General features: G+C 42.9%; 1 protein-coding gene across 2 annotated transcripts in view; it reads left to right on the top strand.

Moving 5' to 3' along the window:
* The first annotated feature begins 6,585 nt into the window (after positions 1 to 6,585).
* UTRN (utrophin) overlaps positions 6,586 to 15,635 on the top strand; it is a 590,704-nt gene continuing 581,654 nt past the window's right edge. The window contains exons 1-2 of one of the 2 annotated variants that reach the window (XM_021936865.2): positions 6,586 to 6,910; positions 12,820 to 12,990. In XM_021936865.2, the coding sequence (XP_021792557.2) occupies positions 12,912 to 12,990 (79 nt within the window). In that variant the 5' untranslated portion in view covers positions 6,586 to 6,910; positions 12,820 to 12,911. Of the gene's footprint in view, positions 6,911 to 7,428; positions 7,642 to 12,819; positions 12,991 to 15,635 lie in introns of those variants that run through there. The other variant, XM_003898084.5, reaches the window with a different exon arrangement.

Here is a 15,635-nt window from a genome sequence, read left to right as displayed (position 1 = left end):
TGCAAAACCAGACATAGAAGATGTCTGACCATGGCCTGGAAATCTAGATGGTGATCCCCCACCCCCTGCTTACCAGGCTAAGGCTGCAAATGTGTTTGGGTTAGCATGTGTTAGGGAGCTAGGGAGACCATGCAGGACTCCAACAAAAGGAAATGTTCCTCCTGCCTCTTGCCACCGTTCATACATATTCCATGTCTTCCTTTGCCTGAAGCCCTCTCATAGGACTGCTCTTTTCCTGGTCAATTTTTATATTGAACTGGGCTCATTCAGTTGCAAGTGACAGAATTCCAATACACATGAACATTCAGGATAAAGGGAGTGATAAGGCACTACCGATGGGCATGGAAGCCAGCGACTCTTGCATCTTCAACTTTCTCTGTATATTTTTAGCTCCCAGTGCAATAGTTTATTTTTCTCCTTCTATAGAAGTAGAACTCCAGCCAGTAGTAGGAGCAGGAGAGGGGAATGGAGGGATTATGTCTCAATTTTATGTCACTCCAGTTTACTAATTCCAAAGGAAAAAAGAAAAAGGTATCTTTCCCTTTCAGTGTTACCATGAAAACGCCTAGCAAGGACTATGATAGGCTTAACTTGAATCTCTGGTCCCTTCTTAGACTAATTACTGTGGTTGGGGAAGGGGCCCCATGATTGGAGCCCACCCCCAGGCTAAGTGATTGACAGTCCCACAAAATGATTGACAGCCACATAAAATCTAATTGGAGCAGAAAAGGAAATCTCCAAAGGAAGGGATAATATTCCTTCAATAAGAGAAGAAAGATGCTGGGCACAGGCAAGACAACAGGTACCTTTTAGGATTCCTACTCAACCGCTAAGGCTCAGTTCAGGTGTCACTTCTTGGTACTGCCCATTCCTGTCCTTTCTATTGGGTTATGTGTCTCTCTTTTGGCTCATGTTACATTTTGGCTGTGCTGGTGTACCCTATTAATTTAAATTGTCTATCTATGTATTGGTCTTTCTGTGAGACAGTGAGCTCTTTGAAGATAAGCACTGTGGCCTATCCCATTTGCATATCCTGCTTTGCAGCAGATAGTGGAAGTTCCAGGAATGTTTTCTTTTTTTTTTTTTTTTGAGACGGAGTCTCGCGCTGTGTCACCCAGGCTGGAGTGCAGTGGCGCGATCTCGGCTCACTGCAAGCTCCGCCTCCCAGGTTCACGCCATTCTCCTGCCTCAGCCTCCGAGTAGCTGGGACGACAGGCGCCCGCCACCACGCCCGGCTAGTTTTTTGTATTTTTAGTAGAGACGGGGTTTCACCATGTTAGCCAGGATGGTCTCGATCTCCTGACCTCGTGATCCACCCGCCTCGGCCTCCCAAAGTGCTGGGATTACAGGCTTGAGCCACCGCGCCCGGCGGAATGTTTTCAATAAAGAATGGATGAAGACAATCACAAAATGGCAGCCAGTCCTCTTGAGTTAAGAGAAAGGGGAAAGGAACATAATAAAAGTAAAAAGTACCAGATTTGGTGTAAATGCTTTATATTAACTAACTCATTTGATTCTCACAACACTTGCAGGAGGTATTATTCTTTCTACTTTACAGGTAGGAAGCTAAAGGTTAAGTTTCACAAACTTAGATGGCTGATAGCCTTCAATATCATAACGAGCACTTAGGTAACTTAAATCTAGACCAGTTCTCTTTCAGCTACGCTTGCTTTCTTCCCCCGCCTCCTCCCCTCTTCTTCTGGTTAACAATGAACTCATGTAACATAGGGATCTTCTTTTCACTTCTTAATAATTCGGACATTTTCCCCCAATAGATGGTTTTATTTTACCTAAAGGTATTCCCTGATCTGCTTTGTGTCTTTCATTTGCTTCTTTGTAAAATCAGAGGGTTGATGGAAAGACTCTGTAAAATCTTTTTCAGCAACAACATTATAACATTATACAAATTAAATTAAGCCAAGAAAAATTTACAAGTAGGATAAACTCAGTGTAGACCGTGTTTTGTTCAAGTTTACCCCGAAGGTGGTGCTCTGGGTCTCCCACCCTCCACTTTCTCCGCATCTCTTGGGTTTCCCACCCTCCACCCTCTCTGCATCTCTTCCTTCTCTTTTTGGGGCTTCCTTTATTCTCCCATTTAGATCAATCAGTTGCTCTTCTCTGCCCAACAACTTAGTGCTTTTATTTTGCCCTTCTTTGGATTTCACATTTCAGCTCCCGTATTCTGAATATTCCTGTCCTTTTTGTCCTCTTGTCATTAGACTTTCTCTTCAGAGCCTTATTTCCTCAGAACTGGGCCATGCTTCCTACCACCTGTGCAGGTTAAATTGCCAGGAATAGTCCTAAGGTGTTAACAATTGTAGGTAACCTCCAGGGTGGTCTGGATAGAATGAAACACTTGAATTCAAAGAGATAAAGATAATCATGGGTATTTCACAATTATGATTGATCCAGTATGGATTTCTTTTTTTTGGCAGGGTAATTTCTCGACCCCTCCAATCATCCAAAGTGACCTATTTGAGGTGAGTCCCCCAGAGCACAGGGGCTCAAAGTGTGGCTCCTCGGCCATCCTGATCTAAACCTAAGCAGTTGCCTGTTAAACCTGCAACTTCCTGGGCCCCACCAGACCTACTCAATCAGAATTTTTCTGGGGAATGGCGGTTAATCTGAATTTAAAATATATTCTCTGGGTAATTCATGAGTGCACTAAGTTGTAAGGAACTCAGCCTTTGTGCTACTTATTTTCTAAAAGTTTCATGTGCTATTATTTTTTGTTTCTTTAATTCTATTACAAAAATTTATTTATATGATAAAATTTTATCTACTTGCGCAAATACTAGATGTTTGACTGAAGAATTTACCAACAATACTCAGCAAAAATCCACTATCTATTACACACAAGCTCCAGATTTATACTTTTTTCACCTGAAAAATATAAGAAAGGCTAAATTCTCTAACCTTTTCTCCTCTCTTAAATGCTTATATGTGGGGCTTTAATCATAGTCAATACTAAAGGTAAAGCTAAGGAAGTGTCTTGATTTTTTTATACATTGTGTATTTTCCCATGTCTACTGCTTAAAGAGAAACTGCATTTATACAGTCTTGCACAAAGTTTAGTGGCAAATGTTTTCTTTTTGGTTCTTATATTAGGATGCAGGTCCCTGTATATGAACAATATTTATGTGAATCATGTCTATATACACTATACACACATATACATATATCTTTATATATGAATCTATATATACACTACTCATATCATAATTTTCTCCTTTGTCACAGGCTTTCTCTCCTCCAGTGAACTAACTCTGTTTTCCTTAATTTTCACCATTCTATGGTGACTGCAGGGCAATTCTGACTTTGGGTTAACAGTAGACCCAGGGTCACATTCCTATCATTCTTTCCAGATGTTCTACACTGAGCTGATCTTTGGGATGAGCAGACAAAACCCCACTGGGCATCCTCCTTGCAGGCCCATTACTTCAGAGGCCTGTCTCCACCGTGCCTCACCTAGATTCTCTGGATATAAAGGAAGATCCCACTGTGCTGTATGGAAATAAAGCCCTCTGTGGTCAAGATCGCCCACCAAATGTGGTTTCCCTACCAAATAAAGAAAGTGTTGGAGGACAGGACCAGCACAGGACCAGCTTGAGATCTCTTGATCATTCCATCAATAAGAATTCCTCCCTCTCACCCTCCCTCCCTCCCTCCCTCCCTCCCTCCCTCCCTTCCTCTTCCTTCCCTCCCTCCCTCCTTTTATTTCTCTCTTTCTCTCTTTCTTTCTGACAGAGTCTTGCTCTGTCACCCAGGCTGGAGTGTAGTGGTGCCATCTTGGCTCACTGCAACCTCCACCCCGGGGTTTAAGCAATTCTCATGCCTCAGCCTCCTGAGTAGCTGGGATTACAGGCAGGCACCACCATGCCCAGCTAATTTTTGTATTTTTAGAGAGACAGAGTTTCTCCATGTTGGCCAGGCTGATCTTGAACTCCCGACCTCAGATGATCCACCTGCCTCGACCTCCCAAAGTGCTGGGATCACAGGCGTGAGCCACTGCACCCAGTCAACAAGAATTTCTTTAGCCTCTTTTGCTCATTATCTACAAAGAGCATCAGTCTCTGCCTGGAGAGAAGGAAGGGCTAGAAACAGGGCACAGGTCACCAGGTAAAACTGGCTGTAAGCCACCATGGCTGATATGCTGGGCAGGTCACTCCTGCACAGAAGGTGGCTGTTGGCCTCATGTTCCATCTCTTACAGGAGTTGAGGAAGCTCGACTAAACATCTCCTCAGAGCTTACAATACCAGAAATCATAGGACCCTAAACGTGTTTCTCAAAATTTTTGAGCTAAAATGATGTATTAAAGTACTTTGTAAATTGTGAAGTGCGTCACAAATTTTAAGTTGACAACAACCTCAAACACTTCAATGTGCCCTTATTATCTATTTTGAAGGAGAAAGTCTGAGTTTCATCAACTCAACCAGGATACAGTGAGTGAGAAGCAACTTTTGGTGTCTGCAAAATGATCAGTTAAAAAAACCTGGGGGCCTGGCGGTGGCTCACGCCTGTAATCCCAGCACTTTGGGAGGCCGAGGCGGGCGGATCACGAGGTCTGGAGATTGAGACCATCCTGGCTAACATGGCGAAATCCCGTCTCTACTAAAAATACAAAAAATTAGACGGGCGTGGTGGTGGGTGCCTGTAGTCCCAGCTACTAGAGAGGCTGAGGCAGGAGAATGGCGTGAACCCGGGAGGCGGAGCTTGCAGTGGGCGAGATCGCGCTACTGCACTGCAGCTTGGGCAACAGAGAGAGACTCTGTCAAAAAATTAAAAACAAACAAACAAACAAAAAACAAACCCTGGCGTCCCTCTATGTGACCATACTCAGCTAGCACTTGATCTGTTCTTTTCTTATGGCATTTATCTCCCGGATCTTGTATATACTTACTTCTTTACATGCCTTATCTCACCTACTACATTCCAAGTTCTTTAAGGGTAAGATCACTATCAGATTTATCTTTGCATTATCCATAGAACCAGCAGACCTGACAGCCATAAACTGATGCTTGTTAAATGAATGAATGAAGTGAATGAGTAAAATCATACCCATTTCAAGTTAATCCTTTGGATTTCATTTGGCTTATACATAGAAAGTCATCAAAAGGAAGGAAGCTGTCCTAGAAACCTTATAAGGAAGAGTCTCTTTTGGGAATCTCCTACCTGCCCCCTCCCTGGAGCACTTAGGGATGGATGGGGGAAACTTTCACTAAAACAAAAGACGAGTAAACTCTTTCTGAAAATTCCTTTAAGGCCCCTAGTGGTTTAATCTTTACTGCCGTGTAAATTAACTCAAATATTAAGCCAGCAATAAGCCGACGCTCGAGTATCAACCATGCTTTTCTCTGTTAATACGAACTAGGAACTCAGGTTGTTGTTTTCTTTCCCCTCCCACGTGTGCTGATCGTGTAAAACAATCACAGGAACACACGAGCAATGAAATGTGTAAATAAGAAAAATGCACACACATCACGAGCTCATTTCTTCCCAGATAGTTTTTGGTCAATCTCTCAAGCTTCCCCATGTGCGTTTGTGTGTGCATATTGGAAAACAGAAAAATAAGATCAGCACAAACACTACTTGTAATACAAACTAATGTAAGAGAAAACTTCTTTTTTAATATTAAAAACGACACTAGAGAAATAATGTAAAATAAATGTACCGTTGGAACTAGGGTTAAAAAAATCAGCAACGTCATCAAACTGAGATGGGGTGAGTTGGAAGGCAGACTGGAATTTATCTCTTAAAAAAAAAATCGCCCTAACTAGAGACCTGTTTTGCCTAGGGGGACGTGACTCACATTTTCAGATAATCTGAATAAGGGGAATTGTGTCTGCTCGAGGCATCCATTCGGGCTTAGGTCTCCGGACTCCCGGCTCCCGGCACGCACGGTTCACACTGGAGAGCGCGCCCCAGGCCAGCCAAGCGCCGAGCCCGGCTGCTGCGGGCTGGGAGGGTGCGCAGGGCCTGCGCTGATTGACGGGGCGCGCGGTCAGGTGACTTGGGGCGCCAAGTTCCCGACACGGTGACCGCGGTCACTGCCGAGGCCCGGCAGACGCTGACCCTGGAGCGTAGTGGGGCTGATCTCCCGGAACAAAGTTGCTGGGCCGGCGGCGGCCAGGCGAGAGAGCCAAAGGGGAGCCGGAGCGCTGCAGAGGCGCGGGTCGGAGGGCTGGCGCTGATCTGCTCCCTTCTCCTGGGGAGAGCGGACCCCCGGCTGCCCGGAGGCGAGCCTGTTCCCGGGGAGTTGGGGCGGCAACGAGCGATCCAGCGGTCCTGCGCCCCACCCTCCCTCCTCCTCCGCCTGCGCTGGGCTCCAACAAAGGGGCAGGCCCGCAGCGGGGAGGAGGAGGAGGAGGAGCCGGAGGAGCGAGGCGCTCTCGCGCACAAAGTTGTGGAGTCGTTTTTCCTCGGAGGAGGGAAGCGGGCAGCAGCAGCCGGCCGCGGGCTTTCTCCCGCCGAGGGGCGAGGAGGAGCCTCTGGCTCCAGAAGCCGATTGGGGGATCACGAGGAGCGGCGCCCCCCTTCTTTTGGGTCATTTCTGCAGACGGAAAACTCTGTGGCGTTTGGCAAACTTGGTGCCTGCGCGCCCATTCCAGGTTTGCGCTTTGACTGTTTTGTTTTTGGCGGAACTACCAGGCAGGAAGATTGCACAAGTAAGGGGCGTTTTCAGTCGGGTGTCAATTTATTTTTCTTTCTTTCTTTCTTTTTTTTTTTTTCTTTAATTTCGGATCTTGTCTGCTTCTCCAAGTTTTATTTTTTAAAAAAATACATCGCACCACTAAACTCACACTCGCACACACCCCCGCGATTACTGCGTCTCAAACTCCTAGAGGAGCCCTTGGCCAGCTCGGGGTGCGGCGGTGGCGGCCGGCAGGCGAGGCGGCCCGCGGGCACCAGGTAAGCCCATGCATTATTGAAGCCTAGGGCTGGTAATGTGACTACAGCCCCCGAGGGAATGGGGCGGGGACCGGGAGGAGGATGGCTTTCTGCGGTTCTTCCGCGTGGGATCGGCGTCCCGAGCTCCTTCCCAAGTCCCAGAGTCGAAGATGGGAGTAACTTTTGCGTGCCCTTTCCTCGGGGCCTCAGTTTAGCTTCCTGCGGTGCGAGAGAGAATGCCGGAGGCGTGGAGAGCTGGGGATCCGTACTAGTTGTGAACGATTCAAACTTCTCTGACCGGCTCTGTACTGCCTCCCTGCTCCCCAATCCTCCTCCCCGCCGGGGTGACAGGGTTGCCCTCCGTGCATCGCGTGGTGCAGGGCGCTGGGCCAGTGATTTGCAAGAGGGGACGTGGCCTCCTAGGAGAGTCTGTCACAGACACCCGGGCCCGGGGAAGGCGGGGCCCCGGCGGTGTCCACAGGAGAGGGTGGGCAGAGGGTGACTGTGTGGTCGGCGGCCAGCAAAGCGCTTCCTAGCTAGCCGCCCAGCGGGGAGCATGCTTGACCTCTGGGTGGTTGCTGCTCCCAAGGGTGGGACTCCGGAGAGTGTGGCGCGATCGCCAAGCTCCCTGCCAGCGGCCGTGGAGAGGCTGAGGGGACAGGAGGAGGGGGGCGCCCCATTGGTGTGTAGTCCGGCGCAGTCGCGGGCTGTCCTTTTCCGGACTCTGGGGATCTCTTGCTGCAACTGAGAAGGTAATCCATGCCCCTCTTCGGCCCGGGGTCCGAGGCTCTGGTTGCTCAAGGCCACTTAAAAACCAACAAAGCACCAACTGAAGGCTGTGCAACTTTTAGATCGCAGGTTGTTCAAAGGGATTTTTTTTCTCCAAGCCTCAGATTACGAAAGGGACTCATTCCGTGCGTTTTTCAAGGAGGAGGGAGAAAACGTTGCCCGACCTCCCAGAGAGCCGTGGGACCAGCACTTTGTTTTACAATGAACTGCAGAGCCCGTGTTCTAACTCCACGACCCCGCTCTCTGAGGTGTCTAGGACAGGGCCTCCTCTTTCCCAGCCTTCAGATCACCTGGATCACCAGGGCCTTGCGGGCCAGTTCCCCATGCCGCGGCTGGGAGGGTCAGTGCAGCGGTCGCGGCTGCCAGAGCGCACGGAGCGCTGGGGAGGCCGGATTCCCTAGGTCTGATCCGGAGCTCCCGGCCTCCCTACCGGGCGGCAGCGACAGCATCCATTCCTTTGTAAATTGCACCGGCCTCAGGAAGTCGATCTGGGTCCTCCCGGTTCGTTGGCTGTGGGCATGGGAGACGCAGCCTGCAGATAGCTCAGGGTCAGGGGAGAGCTGGAGGAATGCAAAGCTTGTAGGTACTTCTGCGGTGACGGCCAGGGTTAACGTGGAACCATTCCCCGCCCCTTTTATCAGCCTTTGTGGGACCGATGAGACAACACTTTAACTCTCCTTTGGGTGTTTACCTAAAATTTATTGGCCCTGTAAACAGTATTAATCACAGTAGTATTAACCTTCCCTGGAGCGCCTTTTTTTTTTTGTAAATGGTAGTTCTTGGCACTCACAGTTTTCTTTTACTGCGTTTCAAGCAGAGCAGGAAACTCTTGTCCGCTTGGCTTCCTTTTCTACTGTCTTGAGCATTCTTAGGTTTTGGTTCCTAGAGTAAATTAATGAATAGTGTTTCCATTTACACAGCATTTCCATCATAATGCACACTGTTGGATATATATGTGCTGTATACGTAAAATATAGTACAAAATAAAAATTATATACATATATTCACTGTGTAATTCCTAAATCTTAAAAAATTAAAACATTAGTTTTGTCTTTAAGGCCATCACCTTATGTTTATTTTTTAAACACTTTATGTTTATTTCATACACTCTTGCCTTGTGGTCCATATGACAGCCGGAAGCATTCTGAAGGGAGAGTTAGTGAATATCGATTTGACTGGATTGGTTTCAGTAAGAACATCTGGCTAAACTTTACAGAATATCATTTTGAGGGAAGGGAAATCTAGGGCAGAGGTAACAATAAATTGCATTTATATAGGGCTTAAAGCTTCTAAAGCAACATCTCATTCATTGATTCTCAGTTTCTCACCTAGCCTTTTGTGAAGATGGTGTTCCCTCCGTTTTATAGGTGTGGAAGAGGGAGAGTCACACTGGGATACATTGTTCGTGGTGAAACTTTGATTCTGTCTCCTGAAAACCAAAGATGCTGCATTTGGCAATTAGAAGGAGTCATCGTCTGCCTTAAGTTTACTCAAATTCCTCTGGCCATTAATGGCAACAAGTAACCTCAGTGGCTATCAGTACTTAAATAGCCTTCTGTTATTCTTCTTTCTCCGCATTTTCCCCTGTACTCTGATCACCTTTTCTGCTGTATCTTTGGCAACCTGTAAGGGCTTTTCATTATCAAGAAGAGAAAATTTGAAAAATCACCTTGAGGAGAGTGTCAAGTGAAACATTATAGTGAAGAAATATTACTGATAATGTGCAAATGGAATATAGTAGTGTGTAAACAGTTTACTTTTCTCTTTTATGGGTGAATAAAGGCTTTGGGAAGCATAGAAGTGGAGATCTTGGCTAAGACCAATTGTGAAGAAAAGCATTAGACTTACCACTCCAAAGTGATACACTGTAGATCTTTCCAGGAAAGAGAATTTTTCCTTGGGCAAACTTAATTTTCCATAATAAACTTTTATAGACATTCTTCTGAACAAAGTTTTTAGTTCTTGAATATAATAAAATACACTTAAGAATTTAGCAAATCCTTTATAGTTATGTAGTTGAATGAAAGAACGTAATCACATAATAATCCATAAATTTTTAGCAGTAGTAGAGCTATTAAAAAATGAAAAAAGTTTCTTAGACTGTCATAAAATCTGTCAGATTGATGATCCAATTCTTTATATCCAATTCTCTCTCTCTTTTTTTTTGAGATGAAGTCTTACCCACTCGTTCGTCAAGGCTGGAGTGCAGTGGCAGCGATCTCGACTCACTGCAACCTCCACCTCCTGAATTCAACCAATTTCCCTGCCTCAGCCTCCTGAGTAGCTGGGATTGCAGATGTTTGCCACCATGCCTGGCTAATTTTTATATTTTTAGTAGAGACAAGGTTTCGCCATGTTAGGCAGACTGGTCTTAAACTCCTGATCTCAAGTGTTAGCCGGGTTGGTCTTGAACTCTGGACCTCCAGTGATCTGCCTGCCTCAGTCTTCCAAAGAGCTGGGATTACAGGCATGAGCCACCATGCTGAGCCCAACATTCTTTTTGTCATCTCTGCTTATATAACTCAGAGGCACCTCAAGCTCTGCGAGTCCAAACCACATTGATGATTCCTTTCTCCCAGCCCACTATCCTCAGTGTTCCCCAGCTCAATGACTCACACTTCACCTAACTGCCGAAGCCAAAACTGGGGAGTCGTTTTGTACATTTTGCACATTGGATATGAATCCCTCATATCCAATCAGTTCCCAAATCCTATTGACTTTCTTTGATATCTAAATATCCCACATATTCACCCATTTCTTTCCATCTATTCTTGTTTAGACCACAATTGTTTCCTGCCTCTAATATTACAATAGAAAGAATAGCACAATAAACACCCAGATGTCCTTTTTATTTTATTCTTTTAAATTTTTATTTACATGGAGTAGAGACAAGGTCTCACCATGTTGCCTAGGCTGGTCTCAAACTTCTGGGCTCAAGTAATCCTCTTGCTTCAGCTTCCCAAATTACTGTGATTACAGGTGTGAGCTACCTCGCCTAGCCCCAGATGCCCTTAAACTAGTTTTCCCACTTACTTTATTTTTTTTTTTTGAGATGGAATTTCGCTCTTGTCACCCAGGCTGGAGTGTAATAGCGCAATTTTGGCTCACTATAGCCTCCGCCTCCTGGATTCAAGTGATTCTCCTGCCTCAGTCTCCCAAGTAGCTGGGATTACAGGCACCCGCCACCACACCCAGCTAATTTTTGTATTTTCTTTTAGTGGAGACGGAGTTTCACCATGTTGGCCAGGCTGGTCTCGAACTCCTGAAGTCAGGTGATCCACCTGCCTTGGCCTCCCTAAGTGCTGGGATTAGAGGCGTGAGCCACCGTGCCCGGCCTAGTTTTCCCACTTATTTTACAGTATTTGCTGCATCTTTCTGCCTGTCTGTGTGTATATGCATATATACATCTACATACATATATCAAACTAAATATATATGTATCAATATAGACAGATATATGCTATTCTGTTTGAACTTAAGTTAAAGATGCCATCACACTTCATTGCTAAATATTTCACCATATCTCTTACAAAGACATTCTCCTGCTACGATACCATTAACTAATGTTAAAGAAATTTAACATTGATACAATAATATTGTCTATTACATAGTCCAAATTCAGATTTTTCAAATGATCCTCAAAATGTTTTATTTTAAAATTCTGAATTCAATCAAAGATTACATTTGGTTGTTATGTCTGTTTAGTCTCCTTTAATTCACAAAGTTCCCCCTCTCCCAGGTAATTTTGGTTTTCAAGACACTGACAGTTTTGAAGAGACCAGGTCATTTGTTTTGAAAACTAGCCACCGTCTAGATTTGTCTGCTTATGAGAAGATTCATGTTCAACATCTTGGCAAGGATATTGTGTAGATGATGTGGTAATTTTCCATTGAATTGCATGATGCCCCATGATTGGTTATGTTAATTTTGATCACTTGGTTAAGGTTAGGAATTTTTCCCCAACATATTACTATGAAAACATTCTCAGGCATACAGAAGACTTGCAAGAAATTTTCATTCAACATTCATATACCTATGGCCTAGGTTCCTTAATTAGCATTTTGCTATATTCTGCCATAGTCTTCACTGGTTCCCCACATATTACCATGGTCTGCCTACAAGCCATGATTTTTCTTTTCTTTTCTTTTCTTTTTTTTTTTTTTTTTGAGACGGAGTCTCACTCTTGTTGCCCAGGGTGGAGTGCAGTGGCATGATCTCAGCTCACTGCAACTTCCACCTCTCAGGTTCAAGCAGTTCTCCTGCATTAGCCTCCTGAGTAGCTGGGATTACAGGTGCACACCACCATGCCTGGCTAAGTTTTTTTGGTATTTTTAGTAGAGACGGAGTTTCACCATGCTGGCCAGGCTGGTCTCGAACTCCTGACCTCGTGATCCACCCGCCTCGGTCTCCCAAAGTGCTGGGATTACAAGCGTGAGCCACCGCGCCCGGCCCTTGATGATCTTTTAAAAAGGCCAATTTGACAATGTTGGTTCCCTCTTACAAACCATCTACTGGCTCCCCATTGCTCTTCAGATAAAGACACAAACCCTTGACCTGTTCTCCATGGTCCTGTCCCTGGTCCTGCCCAGCTTCCTCACCTGGTTCAAGAGGTACACTTGTCTCTTGGCTGTCTTCCTTCCAGAAACACTGGCTTGTGCTCCACTCTTTGACTGCTCCATGATTCCTTCTGCCACTTTGCATGGGAAGCTCTTACCTTTTCTCTTTGTGTTTCCCTTTTTGGCTAATTAAATTCTTATCATCTTTAAAGTCTTGGCTCAAATGTCTCTTCAAGAAAGCCTTCTCTAATTGCCCAGGACAGGTCAGATTCCTCTGCTGTATGCTCTTAGTACTTAATAGAATATGCTTCTCCTTTGCTTCTTCTATACTTCTCCTTTGTATGATTTGTAGTCTATCAGTATTGTAATGAAATAATTCATTGTATAATTAATTGCTTAGTGTGTGTAAGCTCCATAATGGCAGAGGTTATGTCTCTTGTTGATAGTCATAACCCCATTCCCTGGCTCAGTGCTTTACACGTGATAGGCACTCAATATTTGGTGAATGAATAGTTACTATGCATAATTGTATATAAAAGATATAAATATGTTTTTTCAAGTCAGTACTTTCCCTTTTCCTTTTAGGTATTGATGTCAAGCTGAACCATCGTAGGAAGTTGAAAGTCTTAGAAAGAGGACTTGGTAAAGTTTTTGGATTATCTTGAAACTCAGGCAAGATGGCCAAGTATGGAGAACATGAAGCCAGTCCTGACAATGGGCAGAACGAATTCAGTGATATCATTAAGTCCAGATCTGGTAGGTAAAGGAAGCTCAAGACAGTTATGGATTTTTATGTATTTAGAAAACCTATATTTCTTATATTGATTTGCATTGTTCTTGCAAGCACTTCTTGGAGGTGAAGTTCTTTCGAGAAACTGAATTCTGACAAATGACTATAATTTTGTAAAAGGTATATGTAAAAGGCATAATATCTCTGAGTGTCCTATCCTTTCTTAACAGAATTTTGTCTCACTGTATGTCGACTGGCATTGCTTAGTGAAACTGCTGCTTATAGCTAAAGGTTGTTCATTTGGAAGACTACTCCATTAAAACAAAATATAACTGAGCATTTTTCTTTCTATTTTTTTGGAAAATGAAGGGATTATATGCTTAATGTAGGAAGTGCCACAGTTTCTGGCAGGAAGGATCCTTTCACAGTTTGATTTCATTACCATATATCCTCACCCCCATCCCTGTTGGTAGCCATTGATAGGCCGACAGGTGTCCTACCTTGAAACATCTTATGAACCTTCTCAAGGTAAAATTTTCACCTAGGTAATCTAATAAACCAGACTCAGATTCATGGTTTTCATGTGAACAGTTAAATCGGGGTCCTCAGGATACCACCCCCTCCTCCAATCTTTTTATATAACTGAGTGCTTTTTGACTCTGGCTGTACAGATGAATCAACTGGGGAGTTTTAAAAAACGCAGATGCATTGGCTCCATTCCAGACCCATTGAAGAAAAATTTCTGTATTTTTAAAAAGCTTCAAATATGATTCTGAGACAAACTCAAAGGGGAGATATTTTTGAACAGGCAGAACACTTCTCAGCTTTGAAAATTACACAGAACTCCACCCTGAGTGTGAACACTATACTTAAGTAACTTTGAAAAGTTACTTTGAGGTATAAAATTACATCCAGTGTCACTTTAAAGACAAAAAAGGAACCCAAAGCCTGTATTCGCTGTGTGAACCATCTTTATGTTATGTTAGGAGCTTACTTCTTATTATGTGAAACTGTAGAAATACACAGTGAAAAGAAGATCTAAATTAACTATCTTAGAATACACATTTTCCTCCATGATACCTGTGTTGATTGACTGATAAAGATTTTAGTTATTATAGATTTGACTGTAAATATGTAGCAACTATTGAGTAGCTTGATGGGTCTTTTGAAGGTATAGCTTAATATCTTGTTTTAAAATATGCTTTGAGGATGTTCTCTTCCTGTAAAGTTCTTTTTGTTTTAAATGTTTTAGTGGTATAAAAATGTAAGGGATTATTAATATCTTCTTAGGAGTATGGAATACATATTCAGACATATGTAAATATAACAGAGGAAAATGGAAGAGAGACGATTTAATGTCTCCATACTTGCCATTTTCCTTAATTTGTGAGGAAGTATATTCCTAAATAGTTTTCTGAGTCAACCTTCATTCTAGTAAGACCTTTGATATTCATAACTTGTACTTTAACCATGTCCATAAAAGAGTAATTATCTAATTTCAGAATTACTGTGTATATATATTGGACATATAAACTCCCAAACTATTTAAATTTAAAATTATCTTTTAAAAACGCTGACAAACCTCAAATATTGCTGGAGAACAGTTTGGCAAAAATGATAACATATTTTTAACACATGCATACCAATTAACTGAGTAATTCTATTTCTAGAGTTTTTCCCTAGGCAATACATAAAAAGGTATACTTAAGAAATTGATCACAGTATCATTTATAATAGAAAACATTGTAAACACCATGAAAATCTAATATTAGGAATTGGTTAGATCGTTATTTCCCAAAGTATTTTGAAAAGATCAAAAGTTCTAGGATTGTAAATGTGTAATTCACAAAAGGATGTTATAGTCAAATAGCTTTGGGAAATAGTTGTTTAAACCTATTCTGTTTCTTTACTCTAGCACATCTGAACAGATCATACATGATCCCAGTAGAGCTCACTAAATTAGGTTATATCCATAAAGTGGAAGATTAAGCATTCATAAAAAGTGATACAGTTGTGTGTGTGTGTTTGTGCGTGTGTGTGTGTAGGAACATAGAAATGTGTTCTTGATATAGTAAGTAAACAAGTATGTATTATATGAAGTCGTTTTTGTGAAAAATATTTTTTAAAAAATTAGTGAAGTATACAATAAATGTTAATAGTGGTCATCTTGGTGTTTGAGATTATTACTATTTTTTTGATGATTTATATTTTCTAAAGTTCTTCAATGAATCCACATTACTAAGTTCTTATATTTTTAAAGATTATCAAATTGCTTAGGATGTTTAGATGCCAAGGTTATGACTATTACTTTTTTTGTGGTGGCGTCTACTTCAAAACACATTGAAAATGTGTTGTTACATAGCTCAGATATGAATCACATTCTTTTGGCTGAATTATGTTGCAAAAGCCAGTAGATAAATTTGGATTTGAATGAGCCCATTAGCCCCAATCTGGCTTCCTCTCAGGGACTTTTTTTGATTCTTTTAATGCAGATGCTTAGTATACAGAGGTAGTATTTCATGGTACTCCAAAATTTACATATTTTAAGGGATTTTTAGTTTAGATTAAGTCATAGGAATTGTCTACATATAATATATGTATTTTAAAGATCCTCTGTCTACATACTCTATGCCAAATTTGTTGTTTTTCCATTTTTTAAAAGGGAACACTT

Source organism: Papio anubis, chromosome 6, assembly GCF_008728515.1.
Source record: "Papio anubis isolate 15944 chromosome 6, Panubis1.0, whole genome shotgun sequence".
Classification (NCBI taxonomy): domain Eukaryota; kingdom Metazoa; phylum Chordata; class Mammalia; order Primates; family Cercopithecidae; genus Papio; species Papio anubis.
This window is presented reverse-complemented; position numbering and strand designations above follow the sequence as displayed.